This window comes from Mustela nigripes, chromosome X, assembly GCF_022355385.1.
Source record: "Mustela nigripes isolate SB6536 chromosome X, MUSNIG.SB6536, whole genome shotgun sequence".
Classification (NCBI taxonomy): domain Eukaryota; kingdom Metazoa; phylum Chordata; class Mammalia; order Carnivora; family Mustelidae; genus Mustela; species Mustela nigripes.
The window spans coordinates 46,199,722-46,213,483 of NC_081575.1; the positions used below are offsets into that span (position 1 = coordinate 46,199,722).

A 13,762-nucleotide genomic window follows, 5' to 3' on the forward strand; every position below is an offset into this window, starting at 1 on the left:
CCTCTGCTGAGCTCTGACCTGTTGACCTTTGTGTTTGGTATCTAGGGAGAGACCTGAGAAACCATCTTAAAATTGGCACCACTTTTCTTTCTCTCTCAAGTACCAGAGGAACTCCTTCTTGAGCTTTCTAGCCCCCTATCACTAGAAGGAGAAAGCTGTGCACAGGGGAAGGAAGATGTTCTCTGCTGTGTTTCTTTCTGGATCCTTCGATATCTCTAGGAGGTAGGGCTTTTTCCCTTCACCCCTTCTACCATTATTTAGTTTTGGGAAATAAATAACACAGATGCTAAGCAACCCATCTCAGAAATAAGGTCCTGGGTTTCGAGGGAGAGCCCAAGTGATTCTTGACCTCTTTTGCAAAAAGACATCAATATATATTGAATGTTTTTTTATGTACAAAGCTTTATGCTAGACACATTATATGTCATTTCCTTAATTTCTCCAAGCACCTTATGAAGTAGAGAAATTTCCGTTTTTATAGAAGAGGAAAGTCAAGTCCACCATCGTATGACAGAGTTGGGCCTTTGAATCAAGGTCTGATTCCACTGTATCATACTACTTCTGCAAGGGCGTTATATGTGTTATGGGTGAAGATTCAAAGGAAGGGATGACTCTTTTTCTAAAATATCTCAAAGAAATAGTTTAGTCTACAAGGTAGGATAATCAGGATGCTTTGAATGTTATCTAACCAGCTGATGGACTCAATGGCTTGTGCACATTAGTGTGTGTGTGTGTGTGTGTGTATGTGTGTGTTTGAGATATATGGGGAGATGGAGAGGTGGGGGTAGTTGGGAGGCAGAGAGAGAAAAACAGATATGAACAAGGTTGGGGTGAGGCGAGCCCCCTTGTCTGACTGTGAGCTTGATTCTGCTGCCGCCCCCTCCCCCTACTTTAGAGGCTGGAATTTTTCTGAATCATAAGGCAAAAGAGGTTACAGTGAGGCTTAACCTAAATAAAGCAATATTGACTTGCCTATCTGACTACTCAATAAAAAGAAAAGCTGCTCAGTTTTTCGAAGCTAGAGGAACATTTCTATCAGGCCCAGGTGGAAACTCAGTTCAGGTTGTCATTCATGTTGTCATTTGGGCCTTTGACTGGCTAGCATGCCCTGGCTTGCCACTTGAAGTATAAGTGATAAAGACAAGGCAGGGCATTTATTCTGACTAATGTGCAATCTTTGCCTTTGGAACCATAGACCTAGTCTGACCGGAGATTTCCCACATTAGCTCATTGTATTTTGTCTTCTGCCCATAACTTGTCTTTTGACTTTCCAAGCTCCTGTACTTCCCTGGAGGGAAGAGGGAGAAGGGACTTTTTTTGCTCCAAGTTTGATTATTCACTTCATGTCCTGGTCCACTCAGCCACTGCCTCACTTTTTATTTTGCATTTTACAAAGGAGATTTCCACTAAGCCTGCAGTGGGAAGAACTTCTTTCTGACTCACTACTACCCTCTCTGTTCTGGGCTCATGATTTTTATCCCATTCCTCTTCTTTGGAGAGTGGATTTTCTTGGGTTGAGAGCTCCCAGTTTCCTCTTTCCTCCTGGGTCCACTCCCAAGTCTTGTGCTGAGTAGGATTACTTAGAGAAGTTGAAACCCTTATCTTTGCTTGGAGCAGTCAGCTGTCTTGAAATGACAAGTCAAAAAGGCAAGGGCAGTACAGCATAATATTTAAGAACATGGACTCCAGAGCCAGCCTGCTGGTGTTTAAATCCCAGCTTGCACTTACTAGCTGTCTGATCTCAGGCGAGTTGCCTAACCGCTCTCAGCCTCAATTTCATCATCTGTGAAATGGGACTAATCACAGGACCTGCTTGAGAAGGTTCTTGTAAAGATTCCAAGTCGGTGGATAGAGTGTTTAGAATGGCACTCAGTACATAGTGAGGATTCAAGCATTAGCTCTGCCTCTCCACTCAGCTTGCTTTCTTCTCCCCTGTAATTTTCTACTGGGGACCCCTAGGCAAAGCCGAAGGAGAAATGACCCTGGGTTCCATGAGAGTTAAAAAGAAAGTTCTCATACATTATATGTTAATAAAAAATAAATAAAATTTGCAAAGAAGGGGGGAAAAAAGAAGAAGGTTCTCAGCAGCACGGGAAGGATATCTTTTCTCAAATAAGGACACACTGTAAAGTGTTGCTGCATTTCAAAATGGCCCAGCCTCAAATTTACTTTCAGGCCTGGATCTTAAAGCTTGATTTGGGGTTGTGGCAACTCTTACCTGCTGTCTGCTCACCTCTTAAAAGGGATCTGTTGGGCATCTGCCTTTGGCTTAGGTCATGATTCTGGGGTCTTGGGATCGAGCCCCTCATCAGGCTCCCCACTCAGTGGGGAGCCTGCTTCTCCCTCTCCCTCTGCTGCTCCCTGCTGCTTATGTTCTCTCTCTCTCTCTTTCATATTTCTTTTTTAAGGATCGGAGTAGGGCGACTGGGTGGCTTAGTCATTAAGCATCTGCCTTCGGCTCAGGTCATGATCCCAGGGTTGCTGGTATCGGAGCCCCACATCGGGCTCCCTGCTCAGCAGGAAGCTTGCTTCTCCCTCTCCCACTCACCCTGCTTGCGTTCCCTCTCTCCTTGTTTCTTTCTCTGTCAAATAAATAAATAAAAATATTTTTTTTAAAAAAAGGGTCTGAATAATACATGAAGCTGAATCTTTTTTTTTTTTCCTTCTCCACTAGTTCTACAGAGGGTTGGAGTGATGGTTTACAGGTTGCCTAGATCATGAGCTGAGGGCTTCCCTGAGGAAGGGACAGCCCTGGCTGCCTTTTGCTGGGGAACTGGAGGCTCAGTAAGAAGAGATTTTTGCCTATGAGCGAGCTAGAGGGGCCAGGACCAAACATTCTGCTCTGGCCTGATCCATCTTCCTCAGCGGCCCCCCATGGCCACATTTTCCTTATTTTTACATGAAGCAATGGTTAACATCACATTTGTAAGCCAATCCCCTAAAAGAGCAAAGGACAAGCTCAAGATCTTGAAGCTCCCACCCAGTGCCTCCAATGATACAGCTCACCTGTAGGGGAAAATCCCCCTACACTTGCTTACTTACATGTCCTGCTTATCTGTTGTGATTTGCTGCCCTCTGCTGTCATCTCCGGGTAGAGGAACCATTTCAAACACAGCCAGTTGGTGTATGAATTGAGAATTTACTTATCTTGGAAGACTTTGGAGAGTAGCGCAGGAGACCAGATTGCGAAAAGAAGACTTTCACCCCCAGCCCATTGCCCAGGACCTGTCCTCAGTCCCTGCCTAGCTTCGTATGCTCCTCCAGTGCTACTTAAAGCAGAGACTTGCTTAGGGAAACTATTACACAGCCCCACAAAGGGCCCTGGGAATGTCCCAGAATTGGTGAATCTCACCCACCTCAGAGTCCTATACCTAGAACCGCGGGGAACCATCTCTGCCTTTTATCAGACCCCAGTTTCGGCCAACTAGGAGAGTTTTCTCTTGACCTCCATCCGTGCCCTGGCTCAAGTTCACTCGCACATATCCCTTTGCTCCTGGCGCTGGATCAGCTCCTCGTTGCTCAATAGGTAGTCATCAATGAATGTGAAGATTTCCTCGGGGGTGACAGGTTCCATGTAGCGTTCCCGGTCAATTCCCTGCTTGTCAATCAATACCATGTTGAAGTAGGAGGGAGTGAGGCGCTGAAATTGCCTAGAGAGAGGAGTCCACAAGGTGTAAGTAAGACCTTGTCTGGGCTTCATCCCACCATGCTCTACCCATGGACTAATCCATTCTCTACCTGATCTCTTGTCCCCACCCTGTTTCCTACCTCAAGCTCCTTTGTTTTTTCTCTGTTCCGACCCTAGTCTTGCTGTTCCTTTGCATCTAACTCTGCTACACCACCCTTCCTTACCCCAGATGGAGCAACTGTCAGGCTATGCTTCCCTCATAGGCCCCTTTAAGCAGGACTATCACATATACTCTGTGAGCTGCACAGAATAACTCCAGGGATCACCAGTCATATGTACTATGATGCGACTAGAGTTTTCTAGAGTTGGGGTGGGCATAACTGGCACAACCATACATGGCAGCCCTGAGATTGGTTAATATTACCTGGTCAGCTCTTCTATTTGGAGATGCAAGTTTGCAGTCTCCTTCCTCTGTGTGTTTCCCAGGCTCTCCCCTACCTGGGACTGAATCTTTCTGTCCACACTGCAATAGCCTGAGAGGCATGTATCATTTATAGAGAACAGCAAGCAATGATAGCTTTATTGGAATTGAGTGTACATGCAGGCATCGGAGGGGTGATAATGGATAGATGATGAGAAAAGTCCATTTCTACCACCTGTCCCCAATAGTCTTCTCTTTGCCCAGGGTCCAGAGGTGTGTGATTCAGATTTTAGTGCCTAAAAAGATGCCTTTTGCTCCTTTCAAGACTGAAGACAAAGAGGTGAGGCCATGAGACAACAGAATCAGAGGCTTCTCTGAGTCATGTTTGGGTCTGTATCTCAGCCCTGGCTATGATTCAGAATCACCTGGGGTGCCTTATGAAAGCACCCTTCTGGGTCACCTGGGTGGCTCAGTCATTAATGTCTGCCTTCGGCTCGGGTCATGATCCCAGGGTGCTGGGATTGAGCCCTGCGTCAGGCTCCCTGCTTGGCAGGAAGCCTGCTTCTCCCTCTCTCTCTGCCTACTGCTCCCCCTGCTTGTGTTCCCTCTTTCGCGGTCTCTCTGTGTCAAATAAATAGCGTCTTTAAAAAAAAAAATTAATAAATAAAAGCACAGTCCTGAGGTAGTTTGGAGTGGAGCCTGGTCATCAGTGTTTTACACTCTCTCCTCTGCCCATTTGATTTTGATATTCTACCAGATATTCTCTGGTTTTATCTATCGCATCCAAAGAGTTCAAACACAAGACATGCCTCAAGAGGGTAGTGTCTGTTGCTTCTCCCCCAACCCTCCCATTGCCAGTGTCCTGCCCAAGGTTTCTGTCCCTTCCCCTTCCCTGTGGCCTCCAGCCTGGACCTGAGCTCCTCGATGATGTTGGCTGACAGCTGTTGCTCCCGGATGCGCCCCACCTCCTGAGGTGGCCGCCCCACCAGTTCAATGATGGTCACATGGCGCTGGTCCAGTCCACAGGTGGATTGCTGGGAGAGAAGCGAAGGTTTGATGGAATAGGTCCTTAGACTCAAACCCAAGGCTACTTAGCTGATTTTTCCTGGGACTACCCTGAGGCAGTATAGGAAAGGAGGGGCTTCTCCCCCAACCATCATCCCATGGGGTTCAACTGTCTCTTTCCTCTATCATTCCCAATGCATTTGCCCTAACAGTATTTCTTTTGTCCCAGTGAAATGTACCAAACCTGTCACACCATGCGGTGTAGAAAAGCTAAATGTAATTGATACATTGCAGGAACATAATCTCTCCTTGTTGAGTACTGCACTGGCTTTCCCCAACCAACATGGGCTCTTAACAGGTGGCTGTGGTGATGTGATTATAATGGCTATTGTTTATTGAACGCAAATTCCTAATGCTTTGCAGAAATCAGTGAATCCTTACAACACCCCTAACGAGGTGGTATCATTCCTGTTCTGTAGGGGACGCAGTAACTTGCCCAAATTTGCATGACAGTAAGATGCTGAGCCAAGACTCAGACTGAGGGCTGATAGTGCCTGCCCAAGTGTATGCTCCTTACCACTAGGCTACATAGCCATGGCCTTCTCTCAGTCTCCAACAGTTCTCCGAAGTAGGGCTGGTGCCTTTTTCATTACCTTTTGTTGCCTTCCTCACACTGGGCAGGACACCCTATAACCCTATCCTGGCTCTTTGTCTTGCAGGGTCACCTTTGAGTCAGTTACCCAGAGCAAGGTTTAAAACAACAGTGAACACTCTGGGGCACCCAATCCCTTATTTAATCTTTGGGCTACTCCTCTAGTCCTGAACCTCAGAATCACTGTCCTTACTGGCTGCTTCCTGTTCCTGCTCTTGCTTTCTGTTCAAGCTGAGGTGTTGTCTTTGTCTGCCCTTTTCGGGGGGTGGGGAGAGATTGCTGGAGGCGTTAGGTTGGTTTTGGTATGGACACCCAGGATCATCCCTTTGATAGAGCTGCTGCCATCATGAGCCTCTGAATATTGACTTAACAACTTCTAAGATTTAACCTTTAGAAATCCCCCCCTAAACAGCATCTTCTCTTACCTGGGTGTCTAGACTCTTGTAGCTCCTCAGAGCTGTTTCTCTTGGTCCCAGCCCCTGAGAGCTGTTTCTCTTGGGTCTCTTGGTCCCATTAGTACTCCATGAGTTCTCTTCAAGAACCTTTTTATAAGACCCAATGAGCATATCTATTGTGTCTTATCTACTTCTCCCTCCTGCACAAATGGCTTTGGCTAGGTAACGCTTAGTAATGGAGTGGGCTTAGGGGGTAAGTAAAGGAGCTAAGCCCTAATTAGGAGGTGGGTCTCACCTGCAGCATTGAGATCTGCATTTTATAATATCGGTTGGAGGGATCAGGAGCTGAGATGATGAGGAGTCGCTGTTTCTCATAGAACTGATCCAGAAGGCCAGCAGCAGAGTTGACATTGACATTAATCTTCATAGCTAGGACAAGAGCATATGGTCAGTTCAGAGTACAGCCTTTCCTTCATTCCAGCATAGGTAACAACACCTTGAGGAGTTGCAGTCTTTCAAGTTAACTCTTTTTGGTTGTTTCTGCCTTTCCTCCTCCAAAGTAGCCCTGATCAGTATGTCCACCCTGCTCACCCCTCTGCTTTCACTCACGGGCACAGATGGGTGGTGATCCTGACCACTGGCGGCTGGACTGGCAGACCCGGGAGGGGGTTCCTTGGCGTTCATAACCTCCATCACAGTGATATTCACAGGTGGCACCATAGTTGTCCCCTGCCGAGGTGCAGGTAAGGTAGCCATGCTGTGGTGGTTTTAGAGTTGGGCAGCGTCTCACTGTCAGGAAGGGGTTCACGTTAGGGTCTATGGTATCTCTTTTAGGAACAAAAGGTTAAGAGGGTGCCCATGCTGTGTTTTCTAGATCAGGAGACTGAGGAGGATCAGAATGAATAGCTTCTCTGTGTTTTCAGTGGCCAAGGGTGGGGCCAGAATTTCCCTCCTAAGGAATTAAAGCTGAAATGCACACAAAGGTGTTCATAAAATCTGGAGGTGCAGGGGAGTATACACATTATCATAAAAAAGAATATCCATCTGTAAAAACAAAAAGTTTGTTTTCAGACCCTATAGACACCCTGCACAAAGATGACCATCTTATGTAATTAATTTTTAATATCAATAATAAATTGGAAAAGACTTGAATATCCATCAGTGGTAGAAGTGTTAAGCAAGTCAAAATATATTCTTAGAAGTAGGTTAATAGGGGCACCTGAGTGGCTCAGTTGGTTAAGCACCTGCCTTCAGCTCAGGTCATGATCCCGGAGTCCTGGGATCGAGCCCCGCATCTGGCTGCCTGCTTGGCAGGGAGTCTGCTTCTCCCTTGGCCTGCTGCTCCCTGTGCTTGTGCTTTCTGTCTCCCTCACTCTCATTATATCTCAAATAAATAAATAAAATCTTTTTTAAAAAAGAAGTAGGTTAATATGTTCTCATTAAAAATATTTCTGAAGAATTTTCAAAAAGCATGAGAAAACTACCTGTGTTGTAATGAAAGTGAAAAAGGGGATCTAAGATTGGGTGTACAGTATGAGCTCAACTATCTATTTTTTTAAGTCTATGTAGATAAAAGACTGGGAAGAAAATCCCAAAAGATTAATAATAATTGCCTCTGGATGATGGGGCAATAGATTCTTTCCCCCTTGTATATTTATTTCCAAAATATTCAATGATGAGCATGAATTATTTTTATAACAAACAAACAAAAAACCCCAAATCAAAACAATACAACACAACCCAAAGAGGAAGAATCAGGCTGCCATCACCAACCACCAATTTCAGCAGAGGTCAAAGACTGAGAATGAAGGCTCATTAGATTTGATGATTAGAAGACTAAGAAAAGAAATAAATACAGAGTATACTCATGAATTTTATCGAGATTTAGAATGAGACAGTCTTACGGGGCAATCAGGGTTTCTGAAGTGTGTATACACATGTAATGCAGCTTCCTGAATGAACCTGTATAAATGAACTTGTTTTTTTCCCTCTCCCAATATCAAAGAGTCATCTGTTTCAGGCACAGAGGGGAAAGAGTTGTGGTGGGCATGGAGAGGGTCAGGGTGGAGCAGGAATAATGAACAATGTAGAGATGGAAGACTTCTTTCCGACCTTGTACTTTCACAATGAACTTGCAGCTGGCTCGGTTATAGGCTCGATCGTAGGCAGTATATCGAATCACATGTTCTCCTTCGGGAAAGTGAGAGCCAGGCTCAGGGCCCCGAAGTGTCACCCTGCATGGGACCAGGTAAGAGAGCCATTGAGGAAACAGACTCTTAGAACTGGGGTCTGGGGCACATCATCATGGTGGCATCAGCCTGTGAAGTGCAGTGTGGGCAGCCCAAGAAACCACTGGGAGGTGTAAGGGGAATCCGTTCCTCACCTGGTGATGGTACCATCAGCAGAATCTTTCACCAAGGGTGGGTCCCAATATACCCGAGCTGTCAGTTTCTCTGGCTCTGCCATCTTCTCCCGTGAGTGGGGACAACGGATCTTGGGCGGATCTAGGTCTACCAGCGTCAGAAATCAAGTGCTGACTCATGGGCCCCCTACCTTCCCTGGAGGGAACCCATAGAAGCAATACCTCCCCATTGGGTAGGTAAGAGACACACCGCGGTTCAAGACGCTCAGTGCAACTGGGAGAGGAAGCCCAGCACCAGGGGAAGTGACCGCTTTGTTGAGCTTGTGCCCAGCATGCCACCCTCACAGCAAGCAGCAATGCCTCTGTGGTGAGAATTCCCCATCACCTGTGGCTATAATGCCAGGGTGGCTCTTTGCCGCAGGACACATGGAAGCGACCACCATTTACCTACACATACGGGATCGCCTCCACTCCATCGCCCATCTTCCATGCAGATTCGGCTGCGATCACCTTCCAAGTGATAGCCACTGGCACAGCTGTAGTCACAGCGGGAGTCAAGAAGCACCCCATTCGTGCAGGTATAAGTGCCACTAGTGATGAATGGCAGCACGTGGCATCTCATCTCTAAGGGAGAACCAAGTGGCAAGCTCAGTGGCCTGTGGGACTACCTGGAGGTGATGCCTGGGCATCTAGCACAGGCATAATCATATCAGAGGCAGCAGAAAGTATAAAAAACCCTACCCCAAACTGTCCTTACATTCTTGTGCACAGCTGCCTTTTAATTTTCATATCATAAAACACAGCAATACTCTTGGAGGTCGGGGGTATCTTGAAGAAGTGAATTACTTGTTAAAGTGCATGGACTTTGGAATCCACCCAGGTTTGGATCCCAGCTCCACCTCTTACTAGCTCTGTGACTCGAGCAAATTACCTTATCTCTCTCTGTGCCTCAGTGCTTTCACCAGTAAAATACAGATATTCCACAGGATTATTGTGCAGGTTAAAAGAGACAATGCATATAAACCTCTGGATTCATTTAAGGCCTCAGTAGCTGTTTTCCGAACTAGTTCCTCAAATCCTAGATGCTCTTTAGCAAATGCAAAGCTCCCCTTTGAGTATAATTTTGCGGTTACAACAGCACCCCTCAGCTGAGGCTCACTTTTTTTTTTTTAAAGATTTTATTTATTTGACAGACAGAGATCACAAGTAGGCAGAGAGGCAGGTAGAGAAGGGGGGAGGAGCAGGCTCACCGCTGAGAAGAGATGAGGCTCACTTTCATGTGGAAGCAGGTTCATCTTACATCTGGGTGAGAATACAGGTCACACCAGTGCCTGGAAGGCCAGACTTGGTGGTATTTGATTAAAGAGGAATCCTTGGGCTTTAGACACCACGTGTGCTAAAAGTGTAGACTGACTCTGAATTGCTTGTGAGCCTGACTATGAGTTTGCCTTAGTTTAGTTTGAGATACCTGATACTTGAGAGAAGTAGGCAAGTTACACTTTAGGTTATCTAAGTTCTAGCTCTGCATATGTTCGGTTATTGGAGCTTTGAATAAAAATTCTATGTAATCTATGTTCGTTTGGCTTCTTGGCCAAACAAGAATTGAAGATGAGTGCCTTTTATGTTTTCTAATAACCTCTATTTAAAGACCTATGGAAGAATGACTTTCTTGAAATCAGGGCAAAGGACAAAGGTTTGTCTTTTCGGATAAATTTGTATTCCTAGTATTATATGACAGTGAAAATGACCCAAGGTGTTTGCCCTTTTCTCTCTAATGGGGAAGGACAAAGCCAGATTCAGGGTTCAAACATAGTAATTAACTCATTCCAAGCACCTGGAAACATGTGTGTCTCCATTCTTTTAACTAATTTTATGTTCATTTATAGGCATATCGTTTTAATTTTGTAAGCCCAACTCAAGTTCATTTTGGAAATGAGTGGGTATACGGCCGCGCAGCCCCTGTGCCGCCGCGCCTCTCCCGCCCGGCCTGCGGCGCCCGCTCGGGCGGGAGATTCAAACGGCCCGAGCGCGGCTGGCGGGGTGCGTGCGGCCACGGTGACCCCGCTGGGCGCAGAGCCGTGCGCCTTGCGGCCCGGGACCCGCCGCCCCGGCAGGGGCTGCGCTTCCGGAGCGGGGAATACGTCCAAAGCCAAATTACTTACAATCACCTAAAGGTGTGTGACGGCTTCTTTCTTTCTGGCTATCAAGCCTCCCCATTTTTCCACAGCATCTTCTCTGACCAATGCCATCTCTCTCTAAATGCTCACTGCCATACATCCACTTACACCGCATTCATGCGCACACATTTGTGTTTCTACCCCATTTGTCGATAAGCAGTCTGGGAGTAACCAAGGAACTGAGCAAGCTCTTGAAGAGACCAATGCAGGGTCCTCCACCCGTGGTGGTTCTACAAATGGTATTCAGCGATGGACATACGGATAGACAAAGTTCAGTGGCTAAACGTGGGTACATTGTGGAGCTTGAATAAGAGGTAGGGATTTGGGAGCTGAGGGGGACATGATTTAGACTGTGTGTATTAGTATTTCCCCATTCTAGCCTTAGGGATTCTTCTTGACTTTCAGAAGAAAATGAAGGATAGCTGATGTCTCATACCTTCACTGCCAAGGCCTTCTAAGGCCTTAGGGGAGAAAGTGTAACAGTTCACCTCGAGTAAGAAAGAGTCCGAGACCACACACATCCTTGAGAGCTCCAGAGAAAGGCCCAGGTTTACTCTAGGCCCTAGTCCTAAACTTTATATGTACTCCTGGACCCTCTGCGTCAGAAGGGCTGGTTTTTACTTAACTGTCCATATCGCTTGGGCAATAACCACAGGGAGAGAAAATGAACTAGAATGTTAAGATGGGGAAAGGGCCTGCAGGGCACCTGTGGAAAATTCTCAGTTTGCATTCTACAGAGGGCATAGTGACATTTCCAAGAACATATACCCTCAAGTGGCTGACTGGCTGGCTGACCTCCCCCACATACACATGTCTGTACGTGCACACACAGCACTTACGCCTGCAGTAGGCAGTTCCAGACCAACGGCGGCTTGGCAGGCATTGCACCGACCTTCGTCCAATCAGTCGAAAGCCCCGGTCGCAGGAGAGCTCACAACGAGTTCCCAGGCTGCTGTGATAATTTCCTCCCCTTGGAGAGTAGCATGTGGCTTCTCCATCCTGGATATTCAATGTATAACACCACCGGGGGACTGTAGCAATAGAAAAAAAGTAAGACTGAGGTCCAGTCATCAAGGCAGTATGGTATTGGTGAAAAGATAGACACATCGATCAGTGGAACAGGATAGAAAGCCAGGAAATAGATCCAATAGGTCTGTTTGTCAAAATGATTTTTGACAAAGGCGCAAAAGCAATTCAATGGAGGAAAGCCAGCCTTTTGGACAAATGGCGCTGGAGTAATTGAACTTCTATAGGCAAACAAAATGAAACAAAACTTCGGCCTAAGTCTTATAACTTATACAAAAGTTAACTCAAAGTGGATCATGGACTTAATTGTAAAAAATAAAATTATAAAACTTTGAGAAAAAAAACATAGGAGAAAATGTCTGGAATCTAGAACTAGGCAAAGACATCTTAGACATGACACCAAGAACTCAATTCATAGAAGAAAAATCCACAAAATTTAACCTTGTCAAAACTAAAAACTTGTGTTCTGTCAAAAGCACTGTAATAGACAGGAAAAAACACAAACTGGGAGAAAATATTTGCATTATTTGAGATAACTGACATAGGACTAGTAGCTAGATTATAAAAAGAACTCTAAAAACTCAACAGTAAAAAATCCAGTTAGAACAAGGGTAGAAAACATGAACAGACATGTCACTGAAGAGGATATACTGATAAGCAAATAAGTACATGAAAAGATATACAGCATCATTAGTCCGTAGAGAAATGCAAATTAAAACCACCACAAGACACCATTATACACCCATTAGGATGTCTAAATTAAAAAAAAAATACATCAAGTGTTGGTGGAGATGGAGAGAAACTGGAACTCCCACACGCTGCAAGGGCAAATACAAAATGATACTGCGACTTTGGAAAATATTTTGGTATTTTCTTATAAAGATGAATACACACTTGCTGTGCACCTCTACAAGTCCACGTTATGTATTTAGTCAGGTGAAATGAAAACCTGAGGGGGCACCTGGGTGGCTCAGTCAGTTACATGTCTGCCTTTGGCTCAGGTCATGATCCCGGGGTCCTGGAATCAAGCCCCACATCGGGCTCTCTGCTCAGTGGAGAGCCTGCTTCTCCCTCTCCTTCTGCTGCTCCCCCTGCTCGTGCTCTCTCTCTCTCTCATTCTCACTCAAATAAATAAATAAAACCTTAAAAAAAAACCCGTGTTCATACAAAATGCTGTTTTCAAATGTTTAAAATATCTCAGTTCATCCTTAACAAAAGCTGGAAACAACTCAGATGTCTTGTTGCCGAATGGTTAAACGGACTGGTTTATCTGTAAAAGAAGGAAGGTCTGACACACAGGACTACAAAGATGACTTGCCAAGGCAGGTTGCGAAGCAAAAGAAGCTGGGTTCAAAAGTCTGCATACAAAAAAAAAAAAAAAAAAAAAAAAAAAAAGTCTGCGTACCGTAAGATTCCATGTATATGACATTCTGGCTTAGGCAAAAATACAGGGACAGATCAGTGGTTGCCAGAGATCAGGAGAGAAGGTTGGGGATAACTTCGAAGGGGTAGCCCTGGGCAAGTTTTTGAGCTGATGGAACCATGGTGGTGGTTACCTGACTATATGCATTCTTTGAAATTCATAGAACTGTACCCCAAAAAGAATGAATTTTATGGTATGTAAATTTAAAATGACTAAAAAAACAAAACAAAACAAAACACAAATATATAAATTAGAGAGAGGAAGGGAATGTGATACCAAAGAAGGCTGCTTAGGAATGAAAGTGAGATCCCAGTTTGGTACTGAGCATGAAAGATAAAAGAGCCCTTAAATTATAAAGACATTAGAAAGATGCCTCATTGGTTACACAAAATAAATGACTCTTCAGTGGGTTCACATTTTTAAAAAGGTTTTATTTATTTATTTTGCCAGAGAGAAATAGAGAGAGTGGAGAGAGAGAGCGAGCCCAAGCAGGAGAAGCAGCAGGCAGAGGGTGAAGCAGGCTCCATGCTGAGCAGGGATGGAACCTGATGCAGGACTCCATTCCAACATCCTGAGATCATGACTGGAGCCAAAGGCAGCTGCTTAAGCAACTGAGCCACCCTAGTGCCCCCAGTGGGTTCAGATTTTATTTTTCTTTTTTTTTTTTTTTTTT

General features: G+C 45.3%; 1 protein-coding gene across 1 annotated transcript in view; it reads right to left on the minus strand.

The window, feature by feature from the left end:
* Window positions 1–3,091: 3,091 nt before the first annotated feature.
* Window positions 3,092–13,762, minus strand: part of SRPX2 (sushi repeat containing protein X-linked 2) — a 36,071-nt gene continuing 25,400 nt past the window's right edge. Inside the window, exons 4-11 of the mRNA XM_059386294.1 lie at window positions 11,480–11,671; window positions 8,911–9,087; window positions 8,485–8,611; window positions 8,214–8,335; window positions 6,711–6,890; window positions 6,397–6,530; window positions 4,962–5,083; window positions 3,092–3,650 (exon numbers count right to left, since the gene is read on the minus strand). Of these exons, the coding sequence (XP_059242277.1) occupies window positions 3,470–3,650; window positions 4,962–5,083; window positions 6,397–6,530; window positions 6,711–6,890; window positions 8,214–8,335; window positions 8,485–8,611; window positions 8,911–9,087; window positions 11,480–11,671 (1,235 nt within the window). The 3' untranslated portion in view covers window positions 3,092–3,469. The remainder of the gene's footprint in view (window positions 3,651–4,961; window positions 5,084–6,396; window positions 6,531–6,710; window positions 6,891–8,213; window positions 8,336–8,484; window positions 8,612–8,910; window positions 9,088–11,479; window positions 11,672–13,762) is intronic.